General features: G+C 42.9%; 1 protein-coding gene across 1 annotated transcript in view; it reads right to left on the bottom strand.

Annotated features, from left to right (window-relative positions):
• The window catches only part of LRP1B (LDL receptor related protein 1B), a gene marked incomplete at its 5' end in the record, with an annotated part of 885,246 nt that overhangs the window by 724,815 nt on the left and 144,860 nt on the right, over window positions 1-15,571 (bottom strand). The window contains 2 exons of the mRNA XM_084642729.1: window positions 3,073-3,201; window positions 5,074-5,193. Of these exons, the coding sequence (XP_084498855.1) occupies window positions 3,073-3,201; window positions 5,074-5,193 (249 nt within the window). The remainder of the gene's footprint in view (window positions 1-3,072; window positions 3,202-5,073; window positions 5,194-15,571) is intronic.

A 15,571-nucleotide genomic window follows, 5' to 3' on the forward strand; every position in this document is an offset into this window, starting at 1 on the left:
TGAATAAGTCATTAACTAGATCTTTATTCATAAAAGGAAGCTGCAGGTAAAAGGACTAGAAAAATATAGTGTGCCCATAGCTGTGACGACAGCTATTTGAACATCCCCACCAATAGGTGCTATTTACACAAAAGTGATCTGCTCCAGACATATCCAAATGAACTGAGCAACTTAGCATCTTATTTATGTCCTGTGAAGTAACAGTATGATAATAGTTAATCAAGATGCTGAACATTTAGGCTTAAATATTGCATAGCAACACACAGCCCAAGTACCATCAGTATTATGGTGGTAGTGATGGAATGCTCTATTTCTGGACACTCTGCCACCACTACTGCAGTTTGGACCCTCTGTACCCTTTCCTGATGGGAGGAATGGGTGGATCCATGAAGCAGTGGCTCCTTTGGTTTCACTTTAATGCCAGACCCACTGTCAACTCCACCCGCACCTTGCAGCTTTGGGAACTAATCTTTGCAAAACTGAGCCTGAGGCTTCACAGTGGGTGCAGATATCAAAGCAGTTCCTGGGAATTTTACTTCTCCCCTAACCCTTCTGGCAGCAGAACGGCATGACTGCAGAGGCAGTGGCAGATTTGTCCCTTAATAAATTCCTGCCACAAAGATTATGGGTCAAATTCTGCACTCATGTACAGAAAATCAGGAGTTACTACATTAATGAAATGGAGTTATAAAACAGAGATAAGTGAATCTGAATCCAGCCCACTGTTTTTATTGTATTCCTGTTTTGCAGTCTGGTTTAAAGTCGAGATTTGTGAAAGGTGACAGATATGGGCACTGGAGACTGAATTCAGCTGTGGTCCCTAAAGTACTTAGCAGCCCATAGATAGCTAACAGGGCACATAGCTCCCTCCACTTTTGAGGCACTAAGACACAGGTAGTGCCTCCCTTTCCCCCCATCCCCCTTGTGGCCTTAGAGGAAAACTACAGACAGGAGCCAGAGACTCCAGGCCATAGGAGCAGAAGCAACCAAAGCTGGGACCTCTGGACGTCAACAAAATTTTTTACATTTTTGACAGGACTCTCTCCATCCTATGCTGATTAACTGTTTCCTCCAACCCTCCCTCTCCATCACCCGTCCTCTCCATCTTTGCTTCACCCAGAACCTGTCTCCTTATCCCTCCTCCTTTCAGCTTATTCCCTCCTAAATAACCTCCACCACAAAAAATTGTGGAGCTAACACGCTGTTTGCTGCCACCACAGTGTTCATTCTACTTATGTGTTATACCCCTTCCCTCATGGTGTCTGTCTGGTCTATTTAGTTGAAAGTTCTTCAGGGCAGAAACCATCTACTATTTTCTATTTGTCCAGCAAAATGGGCTCCCATTCTTGGTTGGCCTTTATGCGCTACTGTAATAAATATGAATAATAATGAATAATGCCTGCAACTCTCATTTTTCCACCTGCTAAACGGTATAAAGGAAGCTAAAAATACATTGAATACCTTCCTAATATTACTTTTCAATGTAATCAATTGCTGCAATTGCCAGAGAGATGTTATATAGTCACTCTGAGAGCAGGTGGTTCATGCAATTGCGAACAAGAAAGCATGTGAGACAATTTCTCTCTATTAAGACGTAGCCCACACAGCGAAACGGTGTTGGGAACTCCTGTTCTGCTTATTCAAAGGACAGTGCAACAAGGTCAGCAGCAGTATGCATTTTCTCACACTATCTCAGCCTTGACTTGAACTGTCTTATACAGGTCTCTGTGTTCATTGAAAACTGGTTCCTTGCTGAGTCTGCCAGTAACGGTAAAAATTGCTGTAAACTATGACTTATATGAGAGAGAGAGAGAGAGAGAGAGAGAGAGAGAGAGAGAGAGAGAGAGAGAGAGAGAGAAGCATTTCTCCATGAGGAAATGGCTGAGAGCACCAGCTTATTTCACATGAGCTACTGAAATACTGACAGATGGTTACCATAGTCAATCATTACCTACTGGGCTGTATTTATACTATAGGTCAAAGACTCATCTCATTATCAGTTCTGAAGCCATCTACCTTCCCCAGTCCTGAACTGTTTTTTACTGTATCAGATGCAACTCCTGTTATGTCCCACTGAAAGAACTTTTTTTATGGAGAGGGTTGAGAAGAATATTAAAATAGTTTTTCTCTCTACGGAGTTGCTTGTATCAGATTACCATTTTAAAAAAAAATCTATAACCATGCTATGTGGATCAATACAAAACTTAAGTTTCAAGTCTTACTTTTTGAGCTCATCAATATTTTAAATCGCAACTCTCAGTGGTACTCAAATAAGAACACAAGTATGCAGTTTCTTTGCCATAGTCTTTTCTAGTTTTAGCTTCAAAAACACAGTATCTGCCACAAGTCTGCCAACTGACATAGAAAAGTACACATTTGTTTCCTCTGGGTTTCCATATATCGACATAAAAATATACCTTTATAGTAGGCTTTGGTCATTATGTATGTTGAACAGATTGTAGGAGAAAATAAGAATTGCTGAGTCAATACACTGACTAGGGAAATACTTTGTTCAATTTGTCTTCATTAAACAGAATTCACTAATTCCCTTAAATGCTTAATTTATTATTGGCAATGAAAATATGCATTAATTAACCAATAAGACATAATGTGAATATGAATATCTTCAAATCAACTCCCTGGGATGTTACACGGAGCAAGGCAGAGGCCCATGTCTCTAATATCCCAAGGGTATAATTACCTCATGATAATTTCCTGACACCCAGGTTGTCTCAGGGAGGTGGCATTTATGTGGAAATTGTATGTATTGAGATGAAAGAGGGAATTGGCAGCTCCACTAATCTTGGCTGAATAAAGTAGTTTCCATAACTTTATTTACCCCTTCAGAAAGGTTTCTAGCTAATCAGAATCCTCCTTCAAAGGTGTTTTGTAATAATCCATGACAACTGAAAAAGTTTTTCTAGATTTCTAACAATGAATCACTGTATTAAATTAAAGGAAAATCCATCTCTGCTATGTAGATAAACATCTACCCTATTTACCAGGGAGAAAGGCAGACCCAGAGGACTTTAAAAAAATCATTCTTATAATGTATACAAAAATCCAACTTACCATTTTTGGCCTTGCAAGATTTGTTGTCAGGTTGAAGTATATAACCCTCCACACAGCTACATGCATATGATCCATCTGTATTTATACAGGTTTGGCTACAGGTCCCATACACATTACATTCATCTAAATCTAAAGGATACATTGAAATAATATGTAAGTAAGAGCCCTCACTTAAGAGTAAAATCTTGGGGGAGGTTGCAAAATTCACCCCCTAAACAACATTACAAAAGTAAGGGTAAACCCTCTATAGATAGATTTTTATTTTTTCTCATTGTTTTCAGCCACAATCTTATCTGAGTTGTCTGCTGATGAAACTATGCCAGTGACCAAACAGAAGACCAATATTTAACATTGCAAGGCTAGCTGCTTGAAAATTAAAGGCCTTCAAATGATCAGTGAGAAACATAACAATTAGGGAACCACTTGGGTTATTGCTGCCACCAGAGACCACTTCCACCTGTACTGTATGTAAGCATTTAAAATCACCATTGACTATGACTGAAGCAGCACTTCAAAAGTAGAAATAACTGAATATGCATGTCAACTCCCTCACGTTAGGAAACTATTTTAAATGGTTTAAGCTCTCTAGTGGAATCATCAACTTCTACCTATAACTGTCAACAACGATATAAAAAACTGCAAACCATTTAAATGTTCAAGACAAAAAATAAAAATAGAGGGTCAAATTCTCAGCTAATGTAAACTGGCACAGTTCTATTAGAGATAACCAAGATATGCAAATTTACAGTAGCTGAGAATCTAGCCAAAAATCATTAGAAAGAAAAAAAGTTCCAACAATTTTTTTTCAAATAGCACAAAACATAAACCCAGAGATCAGAAGAAGACACACATATAAGATATTACATTTATGCAGAATAATTCTGTTAAAGGGGGGAGGATGAATGATAGCCTGCAAATACATTTATAAAGTGATGGGAAAGCCCTATCTACTTTTGAAGAGAAAAAAAGTGTTGGGGTATCAAAATTCATATATTGCTGGAATAGAAAAGGAATATCAATTTCAATCTAAATTTCACTGGCAGAAAACCTATTAAAAGGCAAGTGCAAAACTAAGCTATATGATTAAGGGTTTTTTTTTTTTTTTTCATGGATCAAACTCTGACCCAGGTTTACATGGCTGTAAGGGGTATCATATCCCCAAATGGCTCACAAGGTTTCAGAGAATGTTCAAGAGAGGGAGGCTCAGAGATGCTTAGAAAGGGGGAAGCTCATGCAGATGAGCTCCAGGCCTGTCTGAGTAGCCCTAAACAGATCTTAATACTCTTTCTCCTCACACTGTAGGCACAGGAGGGTAGAAAGGATCAGCAAGCATGTCCTGTCTGTCATCCTTCGAGATGGGAGTGCTGGCGGGGCCACGACCCACTTTAGATTGCTATGAGATTACAGAAGTGGTCCTTTGAAATGCTGGCCCATCTTCAGTCCCTGATGAACAAAGCTCATTCTGTTTCATTGGCTGACTATGAGTCATCAGTGTGAGACATGTAGGGAAGGCGGGGGGCAGTGAAGTAGTCCTATCCCTGATGTCATCTTCAAGACATATATATAGTAGTTGGCCCTGATGGAGTCACAGCTTCCAACCATAGAGACACATTTGTCTCTGATGTAAACACCAGAGAGAGACCTTCAGGTCTTGCTGTAAATTTTGCTGTGCTTCACAACTTATTGTACATTTCTAAAAAGATGCTACTTCCATTGAGAAGATACAGCTGGCACGTCAAATATAAATGTGATTCCAGCGAAACAGCAGCAGCAAATGTGGGAACTCTCTAGGATCTCTTGCATTGCAGCACTGTACCTGATTACCTTACCTGCCATGTTTTGTGTAAATATAGTTTAACTATCTGTTTCAACCATTCTAAAACCAAATTTAGGTTCAGATCCTGCAAGAAGCTCTGCAAAAATGCCATTGTTCTCCTTCATGTAGCTTCTTGCAAGACTGGGGCCTTATTCTTAGAGAAGGTAAAACCACATTTCCGTTACCTTTGCAGTTTCTTCCATCATTGCCTACTTCATATCCATCCTCACAGTAACAGTCGGTGCCATTCCTTGAAATACTACATTTGTATCGGCAATTCATCTGTTGGCATTTGGGTAATAATTCTGTAAAAAAAAAAAAAAAAAAGTTTAGAACAAAATTTTACTAGAGGGTAAACCTTTGTTTTGATTATTCCTAGACCACAACTCGAAAGTGGAGTTAAAAATCAACACCATTTGCAATAAATGCTGCTGTTGGGAATTTATTTATGATACTAAGTACATTGTGAAAAGCTTTGCATTTTCGGCACAATAATAAAATCAAATTGTTATTCTATATTCTATCACAAGCTACTATAAAGCTACTATAAGCTTTATTATTATCAAGGTGTATTATCACTCTGTTCAGGCCTCCAATTTTTGCACATTAGTTATGTTCAGTCAAAGCAACATTTTTTAAAAATACTTCTGTTATATGAAATTATCTTTTCAAAAACAGCCAAATGTATGAAAGAGATTTCAACATCCATGCTTTTCCTATCTGTCACATAAATTGATTTTCTATCTTTTGAGCGCTTGTTTTGATTCACTGATGCATGTATAACCTTCACAGCAATCAATGTGAATACATTCTGTTTTAATAATTTATTTGCTATCGGCATGTAATGTTGGACAAACAGTGAATATAATATATTTCATTACTACTGAACTCTTTCATAGAAATCTACTGCTGGAGAAATATTAAGTATATGCCATCTGGACAAAACAAGAGTCATAGAAAGAAGGCCATGATGGTACTGGTGTATAAGAAGGGTGAGCGGGATGACCCCAGCAACTGGAGGCCCATCTCCCTCTGCTCCACGATGTACAAGCTCTATGCCAGCTACCTGGCGTCGAGGATCACGGAGTGGTCGGTGAGTGGGGGAGCCATCAGCTCCACTCAGAAAGGCTTCATGTCCTGCAAGGGCTGCTATGAACACAACTTTGTCCTCCAAACCACCATCAAAATGGCCAGAAGGGCGCGTAGGCAGTGCACAGTAGCCTGGCTCGACCTGGCTAAGCCTTTGGGTCCATGCCCCACCACCACGTCTTTGCCACGCTCCAGGAGTTTGGGATGCCCGAGAACTTCCTCCATGTGATCCGAGAGGTGTACAAGGGATGCAGCACCACCATTCTCTCGGTTGAAGGGGAGACCACCGAGATCCCGATCCGGAGCGGAGTTAAGCAGGGCTGTCCCCTCAGCCCCATCATCTTTAACCTTGCCATTGAGCCGTTGCTGCGAGCGATCTCCAATGATGCAGATGGCTTCAACCTCCACGGTGAGAGGGTGAGCATCCTGGCTTATGTGGATGACCTGGTCCTGACCGCAGACGACCCAGAGAACCTCCAACGTATGCTAGATGCCACCAGTCAAGCTGCCGATTGGATGGGGCTCCGGTTCAATGCAAAGAAGTGCGCATCTCTCCACATCGACAGCAGCAAAAGGGACTCGGTGCAGACAAGAGGGTTCCAGATCCAGGGCGAGCCCGTCATCCCCCTGGCAGAGGGGCAGGCATACCAGCACCTTGGCACACCAACGGGTTTCCATGTCCATTAGACACCCGAGGACACCATCCAGGAGATCTTGCAGGATGCCACCAAAATCGACACCTCCCTGCTAGCACCGTGGCAGAAGATAAACACCCTGAACACCTTCCTGATCCCCCCACATCTCGTCCGTCCTAAGGGGATCCGCCATGGCGAAGGTACCCCTCAACAAGGCAGACAACTTCGTCCGGCAGCTGGTGAAGAAGTGGATGTTCCTCCCCCAAAGAGCCAGCAACGAGCTCGTCTATATCGCCCACAGGCATGGCAGTGCCAATGTCCCCCGCATGGGTGACCTGTGTGACATCGCGGTGATCACCCATGCCTTCTGCCTGCTGACGTGTCCCGACGCCATGGTAAGGAACATTGCAGCAAACGCCCTCCATGACACAACAAAGAAGAGGATCGGCAGAGTCCCCTCCAACCAAGACACCGCTAGCTTCCTGAGCGGTTCCCTGGATGGCGAATTCGGACGGGATGGTGGAGACATCGCTTCACTGTGGTCCCATGCTCACAATGCCATGCGTCGCCTGGGGAAGTGCATCGGCTGCCGCTGGGAGTGGTGCGAGGAGCACCAGGAGCTGGGAGTCCTGGTACCACAGATCAGGTCCGATGACAACATCATCGTCACCCCGAGCGCCAGGGGCATGCTGGAGAGGACCCTGAAGGCAGCCATCCACTCGCTGTACATGGAAACCCTGAAGCGTAAACCTGACCAGGGTAAAGCCTTTGAACTGACCAGCAAGTGGGACACCAGCAACCACTTCCTCGCCTGGGGCGGCTTCACCCGTTTTGCCGACTGGCGGTTCATCCACCGCGCCTGGCTCAACTGCATCCCGCTCAACGGAGCCGTCCACCACAGGAACCAAGACAAGCGTTGCAGGAAGTGCAGCTACTCCAATGAGACCCTGCCCCACGTCCTGTGCAGCTGCAAGCCCCTCTCCAGAGCCTGGCAGCTGCGCCACAACGACATCCAGAACCGCCTAGCGAAAGCCATCACACCGCGCCTGGGGGAGGTAGCCATGAACAGTGCCATCCCCGGGACTGACAGCCAGTTGCGACCTGACGTGGTAGTCACTGACGAAGCCCAGAAAAAGATCAGCCTCGTCGACATCACGGTCTCCTTTGAGAACAGGACCCCGGCCTTCTGCGAAGCCTGAGCTCGTAAGCTGGAAAAATACACACACCCCTGGCCGACACGCTGAGAGCAAAGTGCTATGAGGTGCAGATGGATGCCCTGATCGTCGGAGCCCTGGGCGCTTGGGACCCCTGCAACGAGCATGTGCTGCGGACCTGTGGGATCGGTCGACGCTACACACGGCTCATGCGGCGCCTCATAGTCTCGGACACCATCCAATGGTCCAGGGACATCTACATCGAACACATCACCGGCCACCGACAGTACCAGGAGGTGTGAGCCGGTACGACATCGTGCATCAACTGTGGGAAAGGGACTGAGAGACTTTTTCCATTGGACCATATGAACTGGAACCATAAACTCACTGAACAATAAATCCCACCAAATGAGGGTAGATCCATCCTCATCATCGTACCCGCTCACTGTACTCCACACCTGAACATAGCCATTATATGGACAACATACCCCCATAGCTCAATGTCTGTACTTTGACCCATTAAACTTTTACTCCCAAACAGGGAGATTGCAAATTATGTATTCCTTACGCCACCCGCTCCTAAACCGAATTTCGCACCCCTTGATAATCTGTACCTTATTCCCTGGTAACCAGAAACTTCTATGCCTAAACTCTGTACCACTTTCTTTTTACTTCAACATTATCTTAATAAAATTATTAAAGGCTTGAAACCTAGCAGAAGCAACATGGTAGAAACAGCCATTGTATTAATTATTTCTTGTAGGACTCAGATTTGCAGGACAAACAAAAACCCCAAACCAGCCTCACCCCAAATTGGATGAAGTGTCTAGAAAATTTTGTTTTTTAACACAGGGTGTTTTGATGAGTTGTGACAGGTGGTTTTTTTTTTTCTCCTCTTCCTGGGGGAAAATAAGAAATGGTTGGTAGACTGCAGTCTAAAGGATTTGATCCTTTCAAAATCTGTAGATATTTTCCACAATTCAAGTCTATCTGAGTGCTGCAGGCGGACTGTAAAATAAGCTCCAAATGGATAGAGAAAATTCAGTTTGGGGACCAGTTTAAAGTAATTGGGCATATCCGTGAGAAAGAAATCTGGCTACAGTTTAACACTTGGGGTCTTTACAAATTGTTAGTTGAAGTCAGCCTTAATCCATATAATCATTATTAGTGGGGGTCTATTTGTCTTGAAAAAAAGAGTCAACAGTTTTGTTTAAGGACTGAATTTTCTCTTAGGGTGTTCTACTTTAATTTTGTAGCTGCTAAGACCTCCATCAGGGTTTGACAGTTATATTTTGGAAGAGAACTGAATGTGACTGGCAAATAACATTATGACTCATAGTAATGCAACTATTAGCGAGAGAGGTTTTATTATTTTAAAAACAAAAACATATTTCTCATAATAATTAGAGGGTCTTCCCTATAGCTTTTTAATCACACAGAATTAATGGACTGACTTGCTGCTGAAAAATTGTCCCTTGTCACAATCTGTATATTTTTCAAATGTTCTCTGTGTGATTTCCCTATTTCTTTTGTAATAGGAGAATTAAATTTTTTTGGGTGCAGTTTCTTTTGCTGGATCCCTGGTCTGCTCCTGAATTTATGTTGTCTTTCCAATAACTAGCCCACATTTGGACCTTAAACAATAAACCCTTCTCTTAAGATGACTTGAAATGGGACTGTTCTCTGAGGTAGGGAACTAAAGGCAAGGCAGATTATTACCAGAGGATGACTATTTAATTTACAAACTGGATTTGGATTGTTTGAACTGTTCCCATAAAGGTGTACAGAGACTTGAAATGAATAGTGCTGACCAGCTGTGTAGCCAGCTGAGACTGCTGGAAAAAGGCAAAAATAAATTGGCAGTTGAATTCCACTGGCTGACAGTGACTGAACACACATGGTGACTTAATCTGTCTATGACTTGTTTGCATACTACACATAATTTTCTGCTTGAGTGAATATCTCATATCATTACTATAGTACACATAGAGCTTTTAACAAAAATACCCTTATATTTTCTAGTAAATAGAATTTGAATGTTGTGAATTAATCAACTGACTGAAAAATGTTTTTATTCACACATCCCTGCTCTCGTTCTTTCTACTCCTCTTTTTGTTTCGCTCACTCTCTCCTAATAGTTTTCTCGGTCTCCTCATTCAACTGTCTTCTTCACGCAACCCTCTTCACTTGGAACATGCAACTACTTAGCAATGCCAAATGCCTCCTTTCATTTCTTCAAATCACTCCTTAAAGCCCATTTCTGCATGAGTATTATCTGACGATATGCAAAATCATTACAATTGTTTTCCTAAAAAGAAAATGTCTCACGTCTGAGTGCCAATGACGGTTTCCACAGAATTATGTTGAATTTCCTGAACCTGAGACAGGAGCCAGAAGAACAGCGTGGGGAAAAAACAAACAAGCAAGCAAATTTTACCATCAGTGAAAACAGACCAGATCACAAAAAGAAACATTTTTCATTCTTGCCCCAAATTTTAGGATAAACCAAAAAGCAGTTCTCTCAGGCAGAATGAGCCCTAATCCAAAATCCAGTGAAACCAACAGCAGGCTTTCCATTGACTTCAATAGACTTTGGATTAGGTCCATAGCCAAGACGGATCAAATTCTGCCCTGATTTACACCCTATACAAAATCATTGAAACCTTGGGCTTATTCTGGGTATGTGCCAAGGCAGAACTCAGCTGGAGAGTTAAGAAAGGAGTTTTAGCCTGAACTCTGACTTTCTTTGCTCTGTGGATCACTACATGTTAATCGAAATAAACACCTTTGTAGGATTTTATTTTCCTTATTTTAGTTAGCAATTTTTAAAGTAGAAAATATAAATGATAAGCATTAAGTTCTAGAGGGGTCAAGCTTTCTTCAAATGACCCTATTTTATTTTATTTTTTTTCCCTTTCTTCATGGGACCCTTGCCTGCATTAGCGGCAGACAGACTAAAAATGTTTATTTCGAAAATCTAAAGAATTTTAAGGTTAGTTGGTTGATTAGTTCTCATACTGTCACTTGGGCAACACAGAGATCACCAAACATGTTTTGTGCGTCCATGATGTTCTGTCCTGTGCCAAATCTGGAGCTTATGGTGTAGGATGTCTGTGAGGAAAAGGTGTCTGTTGATGCCATCCAGCCATTATGTTTTAGGCCTTCCAAAGGGTCTCTTCAGTTCTGCTGCCTTTGGGTCAAAATCAAATATGATTCTTGCAGGGAAGTTGGTGGGCATTTGAAGGCATTGGGCGACCATTTGAAAGAGTGGGACCTGGTTAGTTAAAAAATGGATGTCATCATTGACCTTGAATTTGTAACGTGATGTTTTTGATTATTTGGAGATGCTTCATCTGAATGGTGTCTAACTTCTTTCAATCTTGACAGTGAGGGGCCATGTTTCAGTCTCCTTTCAGAATACTGACCATCAAAGCATTATATATTCTCAGCTTCATCTCTCTACTTATCAGGGTGTTTGGTTTGCGAAAGACATTCCTGATGAGGTGCCCCATTCCTGATGTTGATGCTTTTGCAGTGGGGGCTTCAAGTTCTTTCTCAAGCCTGCCTGTGATATTGACAACATTTTGGAGGTAGGTGAAATCACCAACAATCTTCAATGGGTGTTAACCTTATAGGATACTACAGCCTGGCACCATGTTCAAAATCACCGAATGGATTAATTTTACGTTTACCGCAATTCATTTTCAGGCCGATTTTGCCGCTGAGCTTTTCAAGGCTTCAAGTACCACAACCAGCTCATCCACTGGTCCAAGAAGTAGTGCTATGTTGTCAGCAAAATCAATGCCAGTGAGGTTCTTATCATCAAGGCATATGCCTGAAATTCATTTACTTGGAGCCTGGTCAAGTGTGTAGTCTATGACAGTAATAAAGGCTTCTGGAGCAGCAACACACCCTTGTCAAGCATCCAACCTAATTCAGAAGAAGGCAGTTCTCATCCCTTTTACAAGAAGTTAGCTTGACGACTCATCAAACAGGAAACAGAATGTTCTAGAGAGCCTGTCAGGGAGATTTGCCGGTTTCAGGATCAGCCAGAGTGATTCCCTACCAGAGTCAAATGCAGACTTGATATCCACAAATGCAGTGTGAATGGGGTGCTTGGTCTTTTGTGCCTTCTTGATAAACTGTGAAGATATGCTTTGTCATAGAAGGACCAGGAGTTAAGCCAACTTGTTGTGGTCTTCCCTTGCTCCTACATTTATCAGTGGCTCTAGCCAACAAGACAGAAGCAAAAACTTTACCTGAGGCACATTGAAGAGTAATGCCTCAATAATTACAACAGTCTCATTTGCTTCCTTTACATTTCTAAAGCTGTAAAAAAACGCCTTTTTGCCACTCAGGCAAGACCAACTCTGTTCTACAGATTATACTGAATACCATCTGCAGCCAAAATGATTCAGAGGTTATTTTAGCAGTGCCACAGGAATTCCACAGATTCTTGCCACATTATTTCCCTTAAGTGTCTTTATAATTCTGTGGGTTTTGTTGATAGTACATTTACCAGGATCATTTTTATTTCAGGCTCCAAAGAAATTGGGGGTACGTTTACATTATTACTGAAATGTTCACTTCAGTGTGCCATGCACTCCACTTCCGTATTGATTAGCTGACTAGAACTGAAGTAGAGCACACCGAGTGAATGACTTTCTTGTCAATGAGGTTGTGCAAGTGTTTATACAAGGAGGTGACATCACTACTGGCAGAAGCTTCCTCACATGCCATGGCTTTGGCTTCCATAAGAGCTCAGTAGTCAGCATGTACTGTTTTATTACAAATGCCATTTAGTTTATGATATGTGACCATATCACCTCTCAAATGAGCCATATGATGCTGTTTGATGATGTTTCTGTTATTAATGGAGACTAAGGGCTTCTTGGCTCTCATTTTATGACCAATGACGGTCATAGCAGGTTCAATTATCTGGGATCTGAAGTCCATCCAGATTGGTTCAATGTCAATATACTCTGGCATGGTCTCAAACCCGTTTGAGATTTCAATTGCATAGCAGTTTTGAATATTATAGATTTTTAGGTTAGATCATTTGAATTTTGGTAAATCATTATCATTATGTTCCCTGTGCTTTTTAATCTAAGTTGCAGAAACTAATTAGTGGTCTGTGTTACTGAGCTCAACAGACCAGTAAGTTCTGCAGTTACTGATGGATGATTTCCAAACACAAGAGATTATAAAGACAGGTTTCAGAGTAGCAGCTGTGTTAGTTTGTATCCTCAAAAAGAAAAGGAGTACTTGTGGCACCTTAGAGACTAACAAATTTATCTGAGCTACAGCATCTGATGAAGTGAGCTGTAGCTCACTAAAGCTTATGCTCAAATAAATTTGTTAGTCTTTAAGGTGCCACAGTACTCCTTTTCTTTTTAAGAGATTATAATGTAATTAATCTTCGTTTCGCCATCATTACTTGACAAAGTAAATTGGTGAATTCACTTCTCACTTAATTTACAGGAGGGTAGGCCAGGTATTTTTAATACATTACCCCCAAATTACCCAAATTTATTTTCTTCTATATTTTAAAGGGAAAATTCTACCTCGTTCTATATACCTGTGTAAGAGCTCAGACAAAGTGGAACTAATGCAGCTCTGCTACCCAGGAAGAAAAGGCTGGATGTCAAAAAGCCATAATTGCATATCATGGAGTACAACTTCATGGAGGCTTTCCGTATGTAACCTATTGGCTAGAAAGTACCAGGTATGAATAACTGCCTGAAGTTACGATAGTTATTATCCCCCTAGCTCCCACGAAACATGGCTCCTCAGACTTGGTGTGAGTGACAGGATTTTGACCTCAAGGTCCAATCCTGCCTTCACTGAAATCAAATGGATTTTTGCCATTGTCTTTAACAGGAGTTGAACTTAACGTAAAATAGTATCCTAAGGTACAATTGCATTGATATGGGATTTCTTCCCAATGAGTTCAGATTCAACCCAGCAAAGCCCATTGCAATTAATAGCCTCTGTTTATTCCACATGGTTTACTACTCATTGCATTGCAGAAACGTATGGATCTAACTTCTTTGCATCACCATGATCTGTAAATCCCTTTCTAAGAAATCATATCTATCCCAGTCATGGATTGCCACAGTTGACATCAGCAAGGATGCTTGAGTTGGATCACCCAATATAAAAGAGAAGGGAGAACATTTTCTAAGAAATTGCTTTCCTTTTGTATGCTTTTCTCCACCCCCACCAGCAGCCAAGTTCCCCCTTCCCCCGCCTCTTCCCTGCTTCCTCTCCCAAGCAGGCGATGTTCACGCCCCTCCTTCCCCAACGCTTCCCCTGCCACCAAACAGCTATTTGCCAGAAGGGGGGTGGGGGCAGAGCATGCTCGGGGGAGTAGGCGGAGAAGAGGTGAGTGTAGGGCCTTGGGGAAGAGGGTGGAATCGGGGCACGGCAGAGCAAAGGCGAGGCCCCCACACTCCCCCTGCACATACCCCTCCCAGCCCCCTGCTGTGAGCTGCTCAGTGCAGGGGGCTGGGTCTGGGGTGGGGCACAGGGCTGGGAGTACCCCCGTGGCCCCAGCCCACACCACCAGTCCCCTGTCCTGACTCCTGCACCCCCCACATCCACACCCCCACCCTGAGCACCAAACGGAAGCTCCTGTACCCCCACAACATTCCCACCTGCACCCCTCGCACCATATGGGGGGCTGCCCCAGGTAAACACTCCACACCCCAACCTCCTGCCCCAACCCTGAGCCCCCTCCTGCATCCTACCACCTGGCCAGACCCTGTATCATAGAATCATAGAATATCAGGTGGATATGGAAGGGACCTCAGGTGGTCATCTAGTCCAACCCCCTGCTCAAAGCAGGACCAATCCCCAATTAAATCATCCCAGTCAGGCCTTTGTCAAGCCTGACCTTAAAAACCACTAAGTAAGGAGATTCCACCACCTCCCTAGGTAACCCATTCCAGTGCTTCACCACCCTCCTAGTGAAAAAGCTTTTCCTAACATCCAACCTAAACCTCCCCCACTGCAACTTGAGACCATTCCTCCTCATTCTGTCATCTGCTACCACTGAGAACAGTCTAGATCCATCCTCTTTGGAACCCCCTTTCAGGTAGTTGAAAGCAGCTATCAAATCCCCCCTCATTCTTCTCTTCTGCAGATTAAATAATCCCAGTTCCCTCAGCCTCTCCTCATAAATCATGCGCTACAGCCCTCTAATCATTTTTGTGGCCTTTCACTGGACTGTTTCAATTTTTCCACATCCTTCTTGTAGTGTTGGGCCCAAAACTGGACACAGTACTCCAGATGAGGCCTCACCAATGTTGAATAGAGGGGAACAATCACGTCCCTCCATCTACTGGCAATGCTCCTACTTATACAGCCCAAAATGCTGTTAACCTTCTTGACAACAAGGGCACACTGTTGACTCATATCCAGCTTCTTGTCCACTGTAACCCCTAGGTCCTTTTCCGCAGAACTGCTGCCTATCCGCTCATTCCCTAGTCTGTAGCAATGCATGGGATTCTTCTGTCCTAAGTGCAGAACTCTGCATTTGTCCTTGTTGAACCTCATCAGATTTCTTTTGGCCCAATTCTCTAATTTGTCTAGGTACCACTGTATCCTATCCCTACATTCCAGAGTATCTACCACTCCTCCCAATTTAGTGTCATCTGCAAACTTGCTGAGGGTGCAATCCACATCATCTTCCCGATCATTAATGAAGATATTGAACAAAACTGGCCCCAGGACCGACCCTTGGGGCACTCCACTTGATACCGGATGCCAACTAGACATGTACTCCAAACCCCAGCCCACTCCTG

This window comes from Lepidochelys olivacea (assembly GCF_965140295.1).
Source record: "Lepidochelys olivacea isolate rLepOli2 genome assembly, chromosome: 11".
NCBI classification, from domain to species: Eukaryota; Metazoa; Chordata; order Testudines; family Cheloniidae; genus Lepidochelys; species Lepidochelys olivacea.